Genomic DNA, 20410 nt, shown 5'->3' with positions numbered 1-20410 from the left:
CCTTTTCCAGGCTGCTAGATTATGTTTTATGTGACTATCGTAGTGAAGGATGGTGGACTCTTCTTACTTCTATACTGACCACAGCTCTTAAATGTTCCTATCTCATGGCACAAATAAAAGATTACCTTACATACTCATTAGAGCTGCTGGGAAGGGGTAAGGAAGTGCACTTCATTTCTGTCTTCTTCTTTTTAACTATTTTGATTTGAATGTTTATTAGTGCAAACATGGGCAGATGAAAGGCATTTGTGGTGTATGGAACAGCCCTGCCTAAAAGGGTTGTTGTACCTTTAAGAGATCCCTTCTTTTGGTTTTGCTTCAAATGTGGTTAGACTATCTAGGGCAGGGGTCCCCAAACTACGGCCCCCGGGCCGGATGCGGCCCAATCGGCCTCCCAATCCGGCCCGCGACGACCCCCGCTGCCGCTGCCCGCTCTTACGGCGCGCGGCGCGGCGACGATCAGAAAAATCGGCAAAAAATCGCCGAAAATCCTTTTTGCGCATGCGTATGGGCCTCTCCTGACCCAGAAGAGGTCATTTCCGATGCACTTCCGGGTCGGGGGAGGCCCATACGCATGCGCACAAGCGATTTTCGGCGATTTCCCCCCCGCCCGTGTGCGTGTGCGCATGCGCACGGGCGCGCACTCCCCCGCCCTCCGGCCCGCCGCGCGATTGGCGCGGCGGGCACCGACCCACTGCGCGGTAAGTCTGGGGACCCCTGATCTAGGGCCAAGGAGTTCTGTGTTCAAATCCCAACTACATTAAGAAATTCCCTGAGTGTCCTTGGACTGTTCAGTAACTCTCAGCCTAATGTGGGGGGGGGGAGAGATGGGGACACATCTTGCTCTGAGATCTTTGTAGGATTGGGATAGAAATGCAACAAATATGCTGAACCTTCTTTGGAGCTGGTTGCAAGAACTAGACCTGGATTTTGAGTATGAAGATGGCTGGGGAATGTTAAAGCATTTGCAGGTTTTTCAGGCAGTAACTCTTCATTATAAATTGAAAGTGGGGTATAAACAATATTATTATTATTATTATTATTATTATTATTATTATTATTATTCATTTTTTCCTAATTTGTTTTTGTATTTTCCATCAGCATCTACTTTGAAAGAAGATCAAAAATCTCGGATAGAAAAGAATCTGATCAAAGTTCTCATGGTCAGTAGGTAGAATCCAACTTCTCTGAGTCTCCAAAAATGTAAATGTTTTACATGTAGAACTGATATTCTTGTTTTGGATTCAGAATGAGAATCCAGATCCAGAACCTGAATGTGATACTGCTTCTGTGAAAGCTGCCCAGAAGTTGTGGACTGACCGAGTTTCTCTGGCAGGAAGTAATATGTTTACAATAGAAGTGCAAGACTTTATTCCATTTGGTAAGTATCAAGGCTATTGAAAACAAAGAAGGAACATTTTGCACACTTGTTAGAAAAATGAAAGGGCACACTTCAATTCTGTAAGCATCCATATTTCATTTCTGAAAGTTATATTTTTGATAGTTTACAAATTTTATTAGATTTGGAGGTAGGGACTTGATACAGTACATTGGTATATTTATGCAGAAATCTGTCTGCACTAAAAAGTTAAACATGTACACTTCAGATCTCGGGTAAAAATTCCAACTGCAAAATGTTTGTGTGGTTGTATGTCACATTCATTCCAATTGCCACAGGGAACTGCATCAAATCGTTTTTTAAAATCGCACAGACGCATAGCACACACACAAAAACGTGCACCTTGTCAGAAATTTTGCAGGCTTCATCTCATCAGAATGATTACTATGCCTGTAAATTTAATCCAATACTGCCAAAAAGAAGCTTAAGTTAAAGGCATTTTCCTATTGTAGTCAAGGGAGAATCTATCCAATGCTTTGGGAAGTATGGTGGCATGAACCTCCACTTTGAATTCATGGTGAAACATGATGTTGGGCTGAGCTGAGGCATATTCAGTTTTTTCCTGTGCACACCCTAATATATAATAGATATATTATGGTACATCTTGTTTGTATTTGATTGAAGATAAGTGAACACAGTAGAAAATCAGAAGCAGCTCTGCCTACTGCATATCTGCTTGGATTGCAGCTGGAGAATCTCACATCAAGTGTTCCATGTCTTTAGCTAGGGCGAGAAAGAAAATAAGACCCCATTTAACTGAGCAGCTCATCTACCATTGGCCCTCTGTGAAATATGACAGTCATACTTAATACTGTGTTTCTTGTCTTTTGTTTTTGCTCTAAACTCTAGTGCAGTGCAAAGCCAAGTTTCTTGCTCCAAGTTTTCATGTTGATACACCAGTTCAGTTTGACATATGCTTGAAAGCTGATTGTCCACATCCTATCCGGTTTTCTAAGCTGTGTGTTAGCTTCAATAATCAGGTAATTAAAAAACAGCAAAACGTGTGTTGCTTTTGAGGAAAGTTAATACCTTCTTGATGTGCAGTGGATAAGATTCACCTTCTGCTAAGCATTTTAATACTACAAAATACCAGTACTTCCTTTTCCACTTATTTATTTTCTTTTTTAGAATCTGCATCTTTATTTCTGTATAGGTAGTAATCCTTGTAAGTACAGAACTGATTTAATGGTGGTTCCAACAATATCAGGAGGGCACCGTGTTGGCTATCCCAAGTAACCAGTTAAACTACTTGCAGTGCAATCCTGTTTGTCTGTACTTGGAAGCAAGCCCCATTGAGTTCACTGGGATGTACCCTCTAGTACATAGGATTGCGGTATAAATTACAAATCTTTCCTTGAACTTTTCTCATCTTAAATAGCTTAAAAATGCAATTGATAGTTCTTTTTCAACCTACCTTGGTTTTTGAACAGCTTAGTGTAACGGATTAGCCCCAGGATGGAAGATTTATTACACCCTGGATTAGAAAGAGTTAATCCACCTCCATCTTAACTGACAGTGCATCTTTAGGAGGCGGGACGGTGCCCAGTTTAAAAAGGAGGGAATAACCGTTTTGGCAGTTGGAAGAGGAAGAGTGGGAGTGTGGTGACGAAGAGGGAATAAGGAAGGGTGTGGGGCCAGGATAGTGGTGGTTTAGGTTAGGCTTAGGATAACTTGAAGTTAAAGTCTGACAGAGTTAATGTATAACTGTAACTAAGCTTGTAAACTTCTGCATCGTTAAGAAAAGAAAAACCTATGTTCTCAAGAAAATAAAATTCATCTTCTTTTTGTGCCAAAGAGTATCGTCTTGGTCAGGCATCCCCAAACTGCGGACCTCCAGATGTTTTGGCCTACAACTCCCAGTGGTTGGGGAAGATGGGAATTGTAGTCCAAAACATCTGGAGGGCCGAAGTTTGGGGATGCCTGGCCTTGGTTATTCCAGCAGCGTATTAAAACTCACAGAGGTGGAGGCTCAGAAAAGGGCAAAACTTACCTAAGGAAAAGGGGATAGTTTGTGTCCTAGAGTCACACAGGAAGGGCAGTACTGTATGCCACACGTTTGCCAAGGAGATATGGCAGACTGATACAGTGGGGATCTGAGTTGAGGGAGTCCCTGTTCTGTAGGCAAGAGGTTGTTCATTCAAATAGCCCTGAGTGTTTGTGAGATCAGGCCACGAAAGCTGGAATTAGACTCTCTTTCTGAGAAGCCCAGAATTGAGGGGTTTATTTTAAGGCGTGAGGAATTGAGTGGGGATTGCTTTACCCCAGTACCCTTTCATCTCATAATCTATTGGCAACGTCGGCGAGGGGGTTCGTTGCACTTAGTTCTCGAACGTGCTCCTGAACGCCGCAAACCCGGAAGTGAGTGTTCCAGTTTGCAAACTATTTTTAGAAGCTGAACGTCCGACGCAGCTTCCACAATTTCCAATTGGCTGCAGGAGCTTCCTGCAGCCAATCAGAAGCTGTGCTTTGGTTTTTGAACATTTTGGAAGCTGAACATACTTCCAGAATGGATTGCGTTCGACTTCCAAGGTACGACTGTATACATTTATCTGAGTATTTTCTGTTGCTGCTTTGACATGAAGTGCATAGTATGTGTAACTTTTATTTAGCTCTAAAAGGGTTGGGGGGCAAAACTGTAATCCCAACAAATTAGATTTGGTACATTATTCTACTCTTGTAGTGGTGCTGTTTTTGAAAAACCTGCCCACTTCTTTTTTTTTTTTGGCTATAGGAATACAACCAATATTGTGTGGTGGAAGAAGCCTATCAAAAAAGTGACATGGAACCACCCAGCCAGGGGACATTGTGTCTTATCCCTGGTAAGACAAAGAAGTTCACTTTCAAATTTGTGGCAAAGACTGAGGATGTGGGAAAGAAGATTGAGGTATGCCCTTAACTAATATTCAAAATAATACATTAAAAAGCTCAGTGACAGGTTGATTATAGATCAGGAGTTTGTTAACACTAACAGACTGATCCAAGGGGGTACTGTTTTAACAAACAGGAGATAGAATTAGATGCCCAAGGCCTTTGCACTAGTAGAACATTTTGAGCTGTGCTGCAGCACTGCACCAGATGGGACTCTGCAAGGCATTGCATTATTCAGAAGGCCAAAATTGCAGCATTGGTAGAAAGGGGACATGGCAGAGTTGAAGTATTTTCTAGAAAACCTAGGAATCCTAAGATCACAATCCTGTGCACATATAGATTGTAGTGGGACAAGTGCTTTTGAAATGACTTCTGAACAAAGTTTCCAGTAAAGGTGGCATATATTGAAAAAGATCCACACATAATAGGAAAATTTTGATGCTGGAGATTTTTATGTCCAAAGGGGCAGACTGATTTATGCCAGACAGTTCAGAATATTGATTTGCCTCAGCATAATTTCATAGAGAAGGAGGTGGCACTGGTAATGTGAGTTTTATATTAGTATGGTTCTGGGTGAATATTGTATGTGTCATGGCATATGTTACATGGATTGGAGTGGAAAAGTCCCAATGGTATTTGTCTGTCTTCCAGATCACATCAGTGGATTTGATTCTGGGTGGTGAGAATGGCCGGTGTTTGATTTTGAACTGGCATGGAGGAGGGGGAGATGCTGCTTCTTCTCAAGAAGCATTGCTTGCAGCTCGTTCCTTCAAAAGGCGACCTAAACTTCCAGATAATGAGGTTCATTGGGATAGCCTTGCAGTTCAGACGAGCACCATGTAAGTGGGAATCAGCATGTACAATGACAAATGTTTAATGGATACATAGAATGGTCTGGTGTCTTGGGAGTGTGTGTGTGTGTGTGAGAGAGAGGGTGAAGAATGCAGAGTTTCCCTCTCTTCCCATTTGTAAAATGGAAATGGTGGTAATGAAAATAGTATTGAGAAGTGCCTGAGTGTGTGTTGTGCTGGGCAGATTGCAAAAGTATGTGGCGAGAAGAGAGGATATGAGGGGATTTGAAACAAAACTCAACTGTTTGCCTTGCATAGAATGCTGCTGCTGCTGTGGTGCAAGCAGAGGCTTGTGCTGCAGCAGCTAGAGGAGCGGATAATACCAGGAAGTAAGAATGTTGAGAGGTAGCAGGCAGTTGATCTTTCTCTTGTTTTTATTAAAGGGTCATTTCCAGAGTGCCAAACATTTCTGTACAGCTAAGTCACGAACCTCCTGCCCTGACAAATGAAATGTACTGTTTGGTTGTGACAATTGAGTCACATGAGAAGACTGTTGCCAAAGATGTAAAGCTCACAGCAGGCTTAAAACCAGGTATTTATTATGTGCCGTGGTACTTGCTCACATTCCCTATAGAGAGTGATGGACTTATTATGGAAAGGATTAAATCACTCCCTTCTCTTGTACTGTTATAATAAATAGCTATAGACAATTTGGATTGGTGCTGGAAGACAACCAAACACAGGTCTTTTTCAGCAAGCTGACTTCAAAGTGTAACTTAAGAAGCTTTCAGCAAACGATTGTTAATCTTAACGACAGTTTAGGATTCAGATGTAATGCTAAAATAGGATTAATCTAAAATGGAAGCAGAAGTTTCCTCCTTGTAGTCTTGCTGGGAGGTGGGTTTGCGACAGGATGTTCAAGCTCAAGGTTCACAAATCAGTTCCACGACAATCTTTTATGTGAACTGGGCCAATGTGGTTCTGAAGAACTTAACTTTGCATGAGATCAGTGCTGTGTAAAGTTCATATTGACTGCAGTTTCGTAATACAAGTAACTTAAAATCTTTCCTAGTTGTTGCTATGGTAAACCTAGTTGTTGCTATTGTAAACAAATATGACAATATACTACCCCCTTATTTTAGGCCAAGATGCAAACCTGACTCAAAAAACTCATGTGACTCTAAATGGAACAGAAATGTGTGATGATTCCTATCCTGCTTTACTTACTGATATCCCTGTAGGAGACTTGCAACCAGGTGAAAAGGTAAACATGTCCCTTACTTTATCAGTGTAACAAGTATTAAAAAGCAGTGATGGAATTACGTTGCACATGAGTACCTCTGAGATATAGGCCCCAATCCAAAGAAGATTGATTACAGTTCAATTCCCTTTTCACTCCAATAGGAGTTCAGGGTTATGATATTTCTTTAGATCTGTGCCACGATACATGTGGGACAGTAAGGAGGGAAAGTGTTTCAGAATTCAGAATTTGCTCAAGAATTATTTTTGCACATAGTACAAACCACAACCACTTGTTTTTCCAAAGTAAAACACTAAGCAACCTAGGAACACAAATGTTTCTCTTGGTTTCATATGCACACATAGTTGAGATAGTCCTAGAAATGCTTTTGGATGTGATGATGCTTTAAAATAAGACTTCTGCATATTGTACTTAGAGGTTTTTGGTATTTGTTTTGTCTAATCACTTTCTCTCTCTCCCTCCCTCTTTCTTCTTGTAAAGCTGGAGAAGACTTTATTTATTCACTGTGGAACAGTTGGTGCTAGGATGTTTCTTGTATATGTTTCCTACCTAGTGAGTGCGACCATTGAGGGAAAAGAGATTATCTGCAAATGTCACAGGGTATGTTGGACTGGTTGGCAGTTGGTTTTCTCTTAGATTCTCCAAGTGTATCCTTGTGAGCATGACTAGCTAAAGTCTAGGGTTTCCTAACATGCAGACTACATGCATAAGTTCTATTGGAATCCATTATGCATGGGTAGTTCAACAAATGTAATCTTTTTGTTTCTTATTTTTTTGTTTCTGTTGTTTTTATTACAGCATCAATAAATTGAAATGAAGTTGGACATTATAAATGTATAAACAGTATCAGGAAATGGAATATGTTTATAATATAATATAATATAATATAATATAATATAATATAATATAATATAATATAATATAATATAATATAATATATAAATAAAAATAATTTGAGTGGCTTGTTTATAATGTGGTCAACCAGAAATGCATATTAAGAGAGACCTTTCTTCATTATCCACTTTGATAAGCTTGGCTATCAGTGATAAAAGTAGTCATTCCTCTGACAAGATGTTCAGAGGAAGAATGGGTGTACCGTTCTATAACTGAAAGAAGGCAAACTTAAGAGGTGTCAGGAAATAGCTAGGATGGTAAACACTTAGGTCCCCAACATGCAACAGTCTTATTCAACTCAAGAGAATGTTTATATCAATGTAGTGCTAGTCTGCACACCTTGTAACCAACTAAGCTGGATGTAACCAACTAAGCTGAATGTAGCCACATGTGTCCCTCAACTTTTGCATTCTGGCTGGCAGCAAAACCAGGAAATGTATTGAGCCACTAGTTAGCTGCCATGCATGAGTTCAGCTTAGTGAGTGATGACTTGTGCAGACCTAACCATAATGGGCCATAATGGGGGGGGGGGCGCTAAGGTGCCAAATGACTCTGGTGCTGAAATAATAGGACCAGTGGGATGAAAGACTATAATTGGTTTTAATAATGTGTGTTTTAAGAATGCAACTAATTTGAGACAATAGCTACTAGTATTGACCATGCCTCTTATTTTTGGTAAAAAATAAGATGCTGGTACTCGTTATCTTGATAAATGTGTCATGGGTGCCAGCACATGATGGCTTCCAGGGTTAATGAAAAAAGAGGTGGTGGTGCTGTGTACTGGTCATTACCATTTTACACACACACACACACCCTGAGTATGGATAAGATCAAGCTATATTTGGAAATTTATCCTTCTCTGATATAGGAGGTGGTTTTTTAGAGTACCTATAGATGGAGGAGTTACGGTTTGCATGAGTTGCAGAGGAATGATAAAGCTTTTGCTACTTTTTGGATGTTGGCCCATGAAAATCGAAACTGGAGGATGATTTAGGGTTTCTTTTTTTATGCAGGATGAAACAGTTACTGTGGAGACGGTATTTCCATTTGAGGTAGCTGTTAAGTTTGTCTCAGCTAAGGTACGTTACTGAAACCTGATTGAAAACATTGCCTGGACAGACAGTATGAACAATAAAATGACCTACCTTTTGTTTCTCTTCCTGGCAGTTTGAGCATTTAGATAAAGTATTTTTGGACATCCCATTTTTGTTGATGACAGACATCCTCAGTGCTTCTCCTTGGGCCCTCACTATTGTAACCAGCCAGCTGCAGCTTTCTCCTTCCATGATGCCTGTGGATCATCTAGAATCTTATGTGGAGAATGGTGAGAACCTTCCTGTGTATTCTTAAGCAGCCTTCTGGAATGTTGTTTGGGAAGAAACCCATTGATTGTTACTGCATTATGCCAGGCATACAGTGTGTGTTTTTATTTTATTTTAATAGATTATTTTGACTTATATTGCGTAGAATTGGTAAGCTTTTCTCAAAAAAGCAAAACCTGGAGATTAGACTCCCTTGCAAGTGTACTTACTCTGTCTGCATTTCCTCCACCACAATCAGCATTTTGACATAGTTGCTACACAGTGAAATGTCTGCACTTTTAAAATAAAGTAATTTGGCAGAGATGGTGAAGACCCACCAAGTCCTGTTTGACTCTGGAGATATTTGATAACAAATAATCCTACCTTTTGTCATTAAATGACTGCTCCTTCTGTCTTTATGTGATTTGGTTCCTCTGCTTTTGCTGGGGAACAGGAAAAAGTGAAACAATGCTCCGTACTGTGCATATGCTTGTGTTCTTTATAGTCTTCATGTGTTAATGTTTGCTACACTTACTTGTATGTAAATAATATAGAGTATGTTCATATAAAACAATGATTTCTGTATCTGAGAAACTTTAGACTGAACCTGACTTTTCTAATAGTTGTTTTACAGACAGGTGAAAGTGCTAGTGAATGTTTTTGCCTTCGTTGTCCATCAGTTCCTACTGGTCAAAGTGGAGTGGCTACTGGAAGTTATGTAATTTCCTGGAAAAGGTAAATATTCCCATCTGCCTCTTCAAATATCCCATAGGTTAGTCTTGTATATTTCTTCCTTATTGATGAATATCAATAAGCATTATCACAGTTCAAGCCTTCTGGCATACAATTTGGGCATAACCGAGAGAAGCCTTGGCTATCTAATATTGTATCTTTTAGCCAGATCCAACAGTAGTCCTTTAAAATAGCGGGGGTAAAATAGACTGTGGGAAAACATTCACACAGATACCCCAGGCAGAGGGCTGCTGAAGAAACCCATTCACACAAATTTTGAACACATGAATCTAGAGAGTTCAGATAAGGCAGATCAGCATTTCTCTGACTGTTCAAGGCACACTCCCAGCCGAGGAGCTTGTTTCTTCATTATCAGCTCCTTAGCGAAACAAACAAAGCATTCAGGAAGCCAGTTCTTTAGCAGAATGCAGTAGGGACAACTTTCATAATATATTGCTGAAAAAAAGAGCTTGGAGTGAATGTTGCCCAAGGCAGAATTTTGTCTGGAGTCTTAAGTTTACATTGTGGACTCTACTTTGTAATTTACCTGGGATGGGGGCTTGGAAAACTCTTCATCAAGTTTTGTCTGGCTTCTGAGGACCCACCTGGTGCCTTGAGGCCACTGCAAAGGCTTTAGCCTGCGTGTCATGAATGGAGCTCTTCTCATTGCCCAACCCGTGTAGTGAGTAACTAACAGCATGCAGACCAAAGCCTATATATATGCCTCATATGTTTATGTGCTGAATCTGTGCCCATAATGCCAGGTGGCCATGAATGCTTCTGTTAGTGTGGTGAAGAGCCCACCGTGCAAACCTTCAGACCCAACACTTTAGAGGCTTCATGTAGTAGAGGTTGGATTGTGGATTCTAGCTAGGCTGTAGTTTTAGGCAGAATCCAAATACTGGTTCTCAAACGGCTTAGTTGTTGAACAAATCGGCTCCCAAATGCCGCAATCCCGGAAGTAAGTGTTGCGGTTTGCAAACGTTTTTGGGAAGCCAAACGTCCGAAGGGGCTACCGCTTGAGTGCAGGAAGCTCCTGCAGCCAATCGGAAGCTGCGCCTTGGTTTTCGAATGGTTTCGGGAGTTGGAACGGACTCCTGGAACGGATTAAGTTTGAGAACCAAGCTACCACTGTAGTATTTTATCAAATTCAGGAACATAGATCTTTTTGCAAATTTATTTTGTGTATTTCACTTATCCCTAAAATTTATGGCCATTGTATATTCTAAGTTCATATCTAGGTATTGCAACAACCTAAAAAACCCTAAAACAAGCAAAAAGAATCTGCATTCATTAGAAAGAGCTGTTGTCAAAATGAAAAGCTGAAAAACAAGTTCCCTGTGCTCTTCTGTTCCCCTAACCATCTGCCCTTAGTATATTTTGGTGTTCATGTTTTATAACCTTTATCATTCTTCCCAATACTTATCTTGACTTATTATGCAAAGCACTGAATCTGTTTTTGTCACCTAGATCCTGTATCCCTTTCTGTCCCATGTATTGTGCCTCTAATACTTTGATTTTCTTGTAACTCGTTCCTCTTATCTTTTAAACTGAAAATTAAGAAGTTGTTTACTGCTGATTTTCTGTAGTGTTAAAATATTTATCTCTGTTTTCTTTTAAAGGCGCACAGCTGAGAAGAGCATACCTGTTGTTAATACTGTGATCACACTCCCCCACGTTATTGCAGAAAGTATCCCACTCCATGTTAATGCAGGTAATGTAAATTTATGCATAAAGTCATACTCGACCTCAGATGCTCTCAAACTCTTACCGCAGTGCAAAATTAGATTCTGGTGTGTTGCAAAAGTGTTGCTTACTAACACAGGTTGTGGACAAAGTCATTTCCCCATTAAATGTTAAGGACTGGGTTGCATCCACTTTGTCATACTTGGATTAGATCCACTAAAATCAATGCAATTAAGTTAGTCATAAGTCCTATTGATTTCAGTAGGTCTGCTCTAAGTATGACTAAGTTTAGATCCAACCCTTTATACTGCCACAACTCCAGTTTCTAAGATATAAGAAGCAAAAAAAAAGATCACAGGTCACACAATTGATAGATGCAAATTATGTTTGTCACCTGTTTCCATCTTAATAAAACTTCCATGAAAAGACACACCATTTCTTGAACATCACTTCTTTCCCCAGAAACATACAAAATGATGGAAGAACTTAGCAAATAAACTTTTATTTATTACATTTTATACCCTGCCTTTTAAATGGCAAAGAGAGGTTACTTGAATTAGGGTGAGATGCGCCATATCACCAGCAGCTTCGTGGCATAGCAAAGATTTAAACCCAGGATGTTCAGCCTGTCACACTCATTGGACAGGTTTGGGAGTCGGTCTGCCATGCCACTGGCTTCCATTCTTTTGTTACGGATGTGAATTTTCATAAAAGCAAAACACTGAAATAGGCTATTCTAGTTCCATTTTTTAAAAAATTCAGACTGTAATGCACAACCTTCCCTTTTCACTTACTGCTGACAGATGGAATTTGCCTTGCAGCATTTCAGCAACTTAACAGTGTCTAAAAAGAGACTGGTATTTTCGTCAGTCCTAAGTGAAGCTACAATGCTTTCCTGGTTACTCCTGTGTTTGGTAACTTTTCAGTACATTTTTAATCATCTTGGTTTCTGAGGTGTATAACCCTAAATAGTGTTAATATATACTTGCAAAGTTGAGAAAGAAACAATAAATGCTATTTTCAAGCGTCGTAAGAGTAAAATCGACTGCATTGATGCGGGTTTATCTGTATAGCCTTTATTAGTGCTGCCCATGTTTTATTTTAGTTTTTAGATGTCTTAGATGTTTTAACTTTGTATTGAGAATTGTATCTTTTCTGACTGACGGTTGAATAAAGAATGATAAATGCTATTTTTGCTGAAATACATGTAACTTCTGTTACACTTCCTTTCCAAAGATTTGCCCTCGTTTGGTCGAGTCAGAGAATCCTTACCTGTAAAATATCACCTGCAAAATAAGACCAATATTGTTCAAGATGTGGAAGTGTTAGTGGAACCCAGTGAAGCCTTCATGTTTTCTGGCCTTAAGCAGGTATGGCTTAGACTCCAAATTTAAAAGAAATATTTTGTTACAGTTGTGGGATATTGGAAAAAGCCTCTTGCACACCTTCAAGCGGTTATCTGAGCCACACATAGGATAAATTGATTGTCCAATAGTGTTTTGAATATTGTGTCCGTTTGCAAAACTTAGAGGTGGAGAAACTGGGGAATAAAAACTGCACAATATCCTTGTTTGAGGGAAGAACAACTTTTTACATAAATCTGAAATATTAAGTTTGTATATACAGATATCTAGGTACCTGGGGGAATTGAGAAAGAACCTAACCTAGAGTAGAGAGAGGGTAGAGAAAGAAAAGAATGATGGTAGTAAGAGATAAATTGTATGGTTTATTACCTTAAACTGTATGCCCCCGTTCATTACATGGGCTTGCCGATCGGAAGGTCAGCAGTTCGAATCTGAGTGACGGGGTGAGCTCCTGTTGCTCTGTCCCAGTTTCTGCCAACCTAGCAGTTTGAAAGCATCCCAGTGCAAGTAGATAAATAGGTACTGCTGCAGCGGGAAGGTACAGTGATTCTGTGTGCTCTGGCAATCATCATGCGCCAGAAGCAGTTTAGTCATGCTGGCCACATGACCCAGAAAGCTGACTGTGGACAAACACTGGCTCCCTCAGCCTAAAGCGAGATGAGCACCACACCCTATAGTCACCTTTGACTGGACTTAACCATCCAGGAGTCCTTTACCTTTTCCATGGGGAACTCTGATACAGTTGTGACTCCCGCAGCTGCCATTTAAGAAACAGACAAATTGCAACATTCACAAGATATACGTGAGCCTTTGCAAGTGCTGGTCAGGAAGGTTGAAATTACAAGGTTAAAGTTGAAAGAACGAGGAGGTTGAGAAATTGAGTGGGAATAAAAAGAACATACTAATGATTAACTGTTTCAGACAAACATTTAAATAATATAGGAAGCCTAGATTGAGATCTTAATCCAAAAAAAGGACTGATTACAGACCTTGAACTGTATTTTTAGATAAGATTGCGAATCCTTCCTCGTACCGAACAGGAAATGTTATACAACTTCTATCCTCTCATGGCTGGATATCAACAGCTGCCATCACTTAATATCAACCTGCTACGGTTTCCAAATTTCACCAACCAGCTGCTTAGAAGATTTATACCAACACACATATTTGTAAAGGTAAGATATAATAATGACATTTGTGCTGTTTAGAGCTCTTTCAGTACATGTGTCATGCTTAAAGACAGTTGAATATTAGGCTAGACTTTTCAAGTTGGCATAGCATCTACCCAGAAATTGCAAAATGTAAGAAGCAAATCTATAATTTGGAGTATAGTCAATTAGAAGGCTCTTGTTGACTGCATTTTGCAATAATTTAATTGGGATTCTGAGGAAATATTTCATGTTAAGACTAGCTTACATCATTTTATGAGGGAACCAGAGTATCTATTCAGTCTGTAAAATGTGCTAAAGCTTCTGCCTGTATTCTGTGATCCAAATTAAAATTAGGCAAACAATAGCTGCTGTTTTATATTATATTTCAGTACTTTGTAGGATGCTTAGTTGAAATAGTTTCAAGATAGAGTAAATATCTCTTTGGGTTATGAATTACCAGGATGCTAAATCAAACTTGGAAATAACTGGAATTGAAAAGAGTCTAATATGAAGACAAAGCACCAATGGCTTCTTTGGCATTTGTTAAGAGTATTCATATGATAGTGGAATTATTAGGTACTATGAAGTTGATTAATGAGTCTTTTCTCCCAAGCCCTTTTTTCATAGCAAGAATTGGTCTACATTAATTGAAATATTCATACTCATTATGTTACTGATAAGCTGGTGGCTAGGAAGAGACATGTCCAGGCAGTGTTAGTGAAATTGTTGAAAAAAATTGATGTGCCTTTTGTGAACTACATTGTAAAAAAAACAACCTAATCCCCTCCCCTGTCATAGCTCTTCATTCTACTTGATTTGCATTACAGCCAAAAAGGATGGGTGTTTCCCATATCTGACAATCAATATACTATTGAGATGAACCAGCTAGAGACATAAGTCTGCTCCCTCTGGGAAGGAAGCTCTAAGCATGTGTAGCATCTTGAGCTGTACTTTCTTCTTGCCCATACTCTCATACATGGCAATATTAGTTTCTCTTCCTAAAAGAGGGTGGGGGGCTTCCTTAAGGGACTTATTTCATTCCCTTTCTGCTCTAAAGGAAAAAAAGTTGAATAAATTGAAGCCTTGATTGTGTTAGACTTAATAATCCCTCAGCACTGAAGTAATGTTAAAGATACTTGTCATTACTGTATAAGTATTGCAGTTGCTTAGATATTAATAAAATTGTGGTCTTAAATGCTAAAGAATCGTAATTTTGCAAGTTATACTTTTGTGCATGGTATCTATGGAGACTGTTGGAGCTAGTGACGTCAGTTTAAAATTCATTCTAAGCTATTGCTACTAATGTTTTTGAAAACTAGGTGGAATTTTACAAACTTGAAAGAATGATAGGAGTCATCTTGCTCATGCTGTAAAGTTTCTAATTAAGTGACATGTATTTATCTTCTTTAAGAGTAAAAAATGCAGTATTGTTAGTCCACAGAATGAGGGACATTAGATAAACATTTTTTATTAGTGGAGCAGCTTGCTGATGGAAATCTGAAAAAAGAGAAGGATGCTCAAAGTGCAATTGGCATCTAATTATTGCCTTATTCTGCCTGTATTTCTGCTGTAACTAACACATATCCAAAGTCCTTTTTGTTTGGTTCAGAAGTGATCCGACAGACAAGAAAATATGAAGAATCGCTCTTACATTATTTCCACCAGTGAATGAATGTAATGCTCTTCACCATTATAGCCTGAACTTCATTGCTTCCTTGTAGCCAACGCCTAACAGTGTTTGTTTTAACAATCCTTCAGCACTCACTAATCTCAATGAGATGCACCTCCAATTAAATATTTTTAAGAGTGGAACCCTAGGCAACTTTCTCTACAATAAAAACAGAGTTTCTAAGCAGCAGCTGCACGTGAAGAGGGCTGGAGGGTACCGTGTTTGTTAGGATGAGGATGGGGCAAGGAGGTGGTGAGGTCAGCGAAACTCTGGTTTGGTGGTGAAGAATGCCACCACTGCAGGTCCAGAGCTCCTGAACCTCACCACTGGCTTGCTCCAACCCCACCCCAATGAATCCCAACATAGCTGCTAGGAGGAGGATGCCACTCTAGCTGCAGCTGCTTCAAAGTAATATTAGTCTGTGTCATGAATTGCAGTACAATGGATTTACAGTTTGGGGCTAAGTGAATTCTAAAAGGCAAGAAACTAATATTGGTATGTAGATTTGTACTGTACTGCTGTATACTTGTAGATTAAACTTAAATATTAAATCTGTTCTCTCTTCCTTCTAAAGCCACAGGGCCGTCAACCAGATGATGCTTCTATTGCTGCTGCATAACTGTGGATTCATGCACTTAAGGGGGAGAGTTTTGCACATACTTTATAAAACTCTGCTTTTTTCCAAACTAATTTTACTCAGTCTACAAATGAAAAACTTAGGAGCCAAAACAACTGCTTAAAGTCTTAATTAAGTCTCTTTATGGACTTGATTCGAACAAATAATATATGGAGGAAAGTCAGTGTTCTGATTTTGCATGTGCGGGTTTTTCTAAGTGTGCGGGTTTTTTCTTTGACTTCACTGAAACGGAAGTGCTATTTATTATGTATATGGAATATTTTGGCAATATGAATGACGTTAACTTGGCTAAAAAGAAGAAAATTTATTCTGCCTTCAGTAGCCAGTCTTGAGGTTCAACGCCTGTGGTGTTTGCTATAATAACTGATTCCACCACTGGCCCTCAATTTCTATAGCATTTACCGTAAGTCTCACTTGCTTTTAGAACCTCCTTTTTGTGCCCTTTTGTATTTCGAGTAAGGAACAGAATTCACTTCATATGCTTATTGTCTTATTAGGCACTAGCTACTTGATGCATGATTGATAATTTGAAGTATTCCATGAATAAGTGTCATTTTCTGCTTGATAATTGAGAGTTGCTGGCTATTAGTAATGCTGTGCAAACCGCTGGGAGGCTGTTTTGGGGGCCTTTTCTCATGAAGAGGCAATGATACCAGTATTGAGAAGCTGATAGTTCCTAATGGCAACTTTGCCACTTGGCTTTTTCAAGCAGCTCTTCAGCATCCTTTGACAGTCATTTACTATGGGAGAAGAGAAACCCTAGATACCACAATACTACAAAATGATATGGCTGGATTTTGTTATCAAGGAGCCAAATGCATCTTAAATGCTTGGCCACCCTTGCAAAACTATCCTATTGCTATGGTAGGCCTTTTGGGAGAAGCTGAAACTTTTGGCTAATGTGTGAAGTCATATGCTTAATTTTAGCAGTTCAGAGCCAGGTCTGCTACCATGGACTGGCTTAAAAATGCTTTCTACTCTAAACTCTAGTTGCTAACCTACTTGCCATTTTGTGGAAAAAGGCCATTACACTGCAGCAGTATCTTCCAATCTTCAGACTTTTATCCAGTCAATCTCTATCAGGGTTAACTCTTCATGCAGAATGTCAATTAGTTAACAGAAATTCATCCTATCAATGTTCATGTGAGCCGGTCACAGTAAATCATGTAAATAAAAGTGTTTCGTGATTTTTTTTTCATTGTTAAATAAATTAATTTAAGCTTTGGCTTTTGGATCTCATAGTGTGTCTCCTTTTGGATCTAAAGGAATATCAGAGCCCAGGGTACAATGTGAGCCAGCAGTGTGAGCTAGGAAATTTCCTCGTTCAAATATCTCCTCAGCCGTGAACTTGCTAGGTCGCCTTAAGCAAGCTGCTTTTTTCTCAGCTTCAGTCCCTTCATCTGCAATATGAGGATAACAACTGGCTTAACTTCCAGGTCTGTTGACAATTGCTGGCATAACATAGACAATCCACTTCAGAATGCTTGAAGTGCGATCTAAGCACAGAGTAGTGCTATCCTGAATTTTTGGTATGGTATGGTATAGGTCTAGCAGATAATACAGTATTTTAAAATGGCGTAAATGTCATCCGAAGCAGGTTTACACCTGTAATCTGAAGGAGGTTTGCAAACTAGCATATGGCATTATTGTAGCTGGCTTTGCACTAATAAAAGGGTCACCCATGTGGTAGTATTGACCAATGTCAAAAAAGTATACTTCCTAACCTTCAAACACCTAGTGGGAGTGGGTATGTCTTGATCTTCCTTCTAAAGGAATCTAACACCATGGCAAGATCTGCCTCAGTGCTACTATTGTGGCCAGCTGACTGGGTAAGCAGCTTTCTGGAAATGAACCAAATGTCCTTTTAAAAAATAAAATAACTTTACTGAGGGGCAAGGGAGAGAGAAAATATGTGGCTAACTTCCTCTAGCCTCATGAATGCACTGAACCTCATTTTGATGAAAATATGAATAAATCAGAGTTGCTTTAAACCAGAAAAGAACAAATTGTGGAAATAAAATAATAATTGTAACAAAGCAGTGTTGATCCTGAAGAAGTATGTTGTGCACCTGAGATGGTATATACAAGCTTTAAAAGTAAACTGACCAGTTATTGCTGCAAGATCAGTCTAGCTTGATCTTAAAGCTGCTCTCGAAATCTTATGCTTACGGTACTAACCATTGCATAAGTTGAGCTGTAACATCCCAGGCATAACAATGCTGAGTTGAGGCTGAGTTTTATTTGCTTTTTGCTGCTTTGAAATTTTAAATTGAAGACTTTCACAAGCACATTTATTTTCTTCAAAATTCTGATGTTTGGTTAAAATACAAGCTGATTATTTGTGCTCTATCACTGGGTGAGCATCTTTAAGCCATTCCTAAGAGGGGCAGCCTTTCTAGTCCACCAATCCAACATTGCTTTTCTTCACATAGTATTAGCAGCATTATATATACCACCTCTTGAGCCCTTAAAAAGATGGCTTGCCTTTTATAAGGTCTGAAGGAGGGAAAAAATCTGCCCACAGACGCTGTATAAAGTGCACCTTGGTGGACTTTACAACCAATGTGAGTAAAAAGAGACCATAAGGGTAGAAGATACATTAAGTCCTCATGATTTTTCATTTGCATTAACAGTATAAGACCCCCTTTTGCCATCAACATGAAGCCCGTACATGACCCTGTCAAAGAGTCATGGAACTTGACCAGAAAAAAGGGTTATCTACTTGTTCAAGAACCCCCCCCCCCAATCTCTTCTACTGTTTGAAGGCTTTCAATAGATTTGATTGCATAAACAACAAAGGAAACAAATACCCCAGCATGTTTTCTGGCTATAGAAAATAAATACCTGAGCATATTTTCTGGCTTTGTACTTGAACTACAATCAGGAGGCGGGAACAGTGGTGTGTGCTTGGGTAGCCCACAAGCAGAGGAGAAATAACATACCTAATGAATACCAGAGAATGTTGATAATGATCTTTCTGAATGCTTTGAAAACAGTCAATTATCTTTGAAATAAGTTTCCCCAGCTGGGATGCTTGGAAGCAGCATTTTCCTGACCACAATTCCTTTTTTAAAAAAGCATATTTAAAATCTCTCTAAAATGGCTGCCTTTCAAAGAAAGGAATACAAGTAAATTCATCTTACGTTGAATGCATGCACTCTAAGTGATGGGAAACGTAGTCCAAAATAGCTGGAGAACGGCAGGTTGCTCATCCTAGATTAGTGCTGTCTCAATTTTCTCCAGCTCCTCTCAAATCCTTACAATCTGAATTCTACCTTTTGTACTCCAATTTTTGTACTCCAATTGTCTTGTACTCTTCAAAAGAACTCCCTCCCCATTTCAGATCTTCTATCCTTATCTATTACCTCTCATGCCGCTGGGTATATCTGCTGTTTGCTTATGTGTGTTAGGTTTCTCCCTCTCTGTTCTTTGCTCATTTCCCCCCAACTTGCCTAATCTCTCATTCAGAATTTCCACAGGAAATTTGCTGGTGTCTCCGGAATTTGTATTTGGTCATCTGCTACTCCATTTATGTACCTGGGTGACTTCATCAAATCTTGTGGCTTTCAGTGAGATCATCCAGCTCTACTTCTTTATTCCACAACTGCATCCAACCCCACCAACTTTCTGTCTGATATTTCAGCTTAGATGTTTCATTCATCGCCATTACAAACTTGGTTTATACTTGGGCAACTCTCCTTCCGGGCCCTTTTTCCTTCTTTGCTACCATCCACCCTGTTGACTAGGCATGTAACCATGGCTTTATCTTGGATCTTCTTTGCTTTCCTTATTTAGAGCATCACCAGGTCATGTTGCTTCTCTCCAGCAAACTCATCTCTCTTATCCCTTTACCATCCCTCATCTGTGACCTTTGTTCCTCCAGCTTCACCACCCTCGGCCATCTACAGGTCTCCTGTTTCATTAAACTGTGCCCCATATGCATTAATGGATGACATGCTGGTGGGGGGGGGGCTGAGCTAATAGCTGAGGTTCTGCTGTTTACTGGGAAGGGGAGCATATCTAGTGCTCCTGCCAGTGCATTTGCACCACACCAACCTCACTGCTGCCTCACCCTCCCTTCCATTGAGGCGCACTGACTCCACTGTCAGGTCCTGGGAGTGTTTGTGCATCAACATGCCACCCTTTACTGCCCCCTGTCTCTGGAACACCATTTCAGAGCACATTGTGTTGCCTTAATTCTGTCTTCCTTCTAAAGCCACCTTTTTAGTTAAACCTTTGGCACAACCCCTTAATCTTCAACCCTTATTGAAACTAAGTTTATATGGAACCAAATTGAACACACATTCTTGCCCTGCTTACCCTTCCCTCCATTTTCCTTCCCCGTGTTGGAATTTTTTTATTGGTCTCTCCTCCAAGAAGTTTACAATCTCTTTTGTTACTTGTGTTTCTTTTTTCTTAATGAACAATTCATGCAAAAACACAAAGCAGGTTTGGAAAATAAAGAACTGGGGTATTCTTCAGTATTTAAAAGACCAGGATCACAGGCCCATGACATAAATGTGCCTGTGGGCATATTAAGATGTTTGATGGCTATGGTCTCATTGGCACTGCACAGCAGGGTGTGCTAGGTCACCCTGTAAGCAAAGGGGGAAGAGTTTTTTTAATAGTTATTTTGCAAAAGGAAGAGAAAGATCTG

General features: G+C 39.6%; 1 protein-coding gene across 3 annotated transcripts in view; it reads left to right on the top strand.

The window, feature by feature from the left end:
• The window catches only part of TRAPPC11 (trafficking protein particle complex subunit 11), a 72131-nt gene that overhangs the window by 13834 nt on the left and 37887 nt on the right, over positions 1-20410 (top strand). For 2 of the 3 annotated variants that reach the window (XM_088661057.1, XM_060278734.2), the window contains exons 15-29: positions 11-156; positions 1102-1163; positions 1249-1381; positions 2249-2379; positions 4131-4283; positions 4919-5106; positions 5502-5650; positions 6201-6322; positions 6800-6919; positions 8227-8292; positions 8381-8537; positions 9138-9249; positions 10869-10960; positions 12169-12302; positions 13304-13471. In XM_088661057.1, the coding sequence (XP_088517183.1) occupies positions 11-156; positions 1102-1163; positions 1249-1381; positions 2249-2379; positions 4131-4283; positions 4919-5106; positions 5502-5650; positions 6201-6322; positions 6800-6919; positions 8227-8292; positions 8381-8537; positions 9138-9249; positions 10869-10960; positions 12169-12302; positions 13304-13471 (1933 nt within the window). Of the gene's footprint in view, positions 1-10; positions 157-1101; positions 1164-1248; positions 1382-2248; positions 2380-4130; positions 4284-4918; positions 5107-5501; positions 5651-6200; positions 6323-6799; positions 6920-8226; positions 8293-8380; positions 8538-9137; positions 9250-10868; positions 10961-12168; positions 12303-13303; positions 13472-15690; positions 16981-20410 lie in introns of those variants that run through there. The other variant, XM_060278735.2, reaches the window with a different exon arrangement.

This window comes from Zootoca vivipara, chromosome Z1, assembly GCF_965207765.1.
Source record: "Zootoca vivipara chromosome Z1, rZooViv2.hap1.1, whole genome shotgun sequence".
Taxonomy (NCBI): Eukaryota; Metazoa; Chordata; class Lepidosauria; order Squamata; family Lacertidae; genus Zootoca; species Zootoca vivipara.
This window is presented reverse-complemented; position numbering and strand designations above follow the sequence as displayed.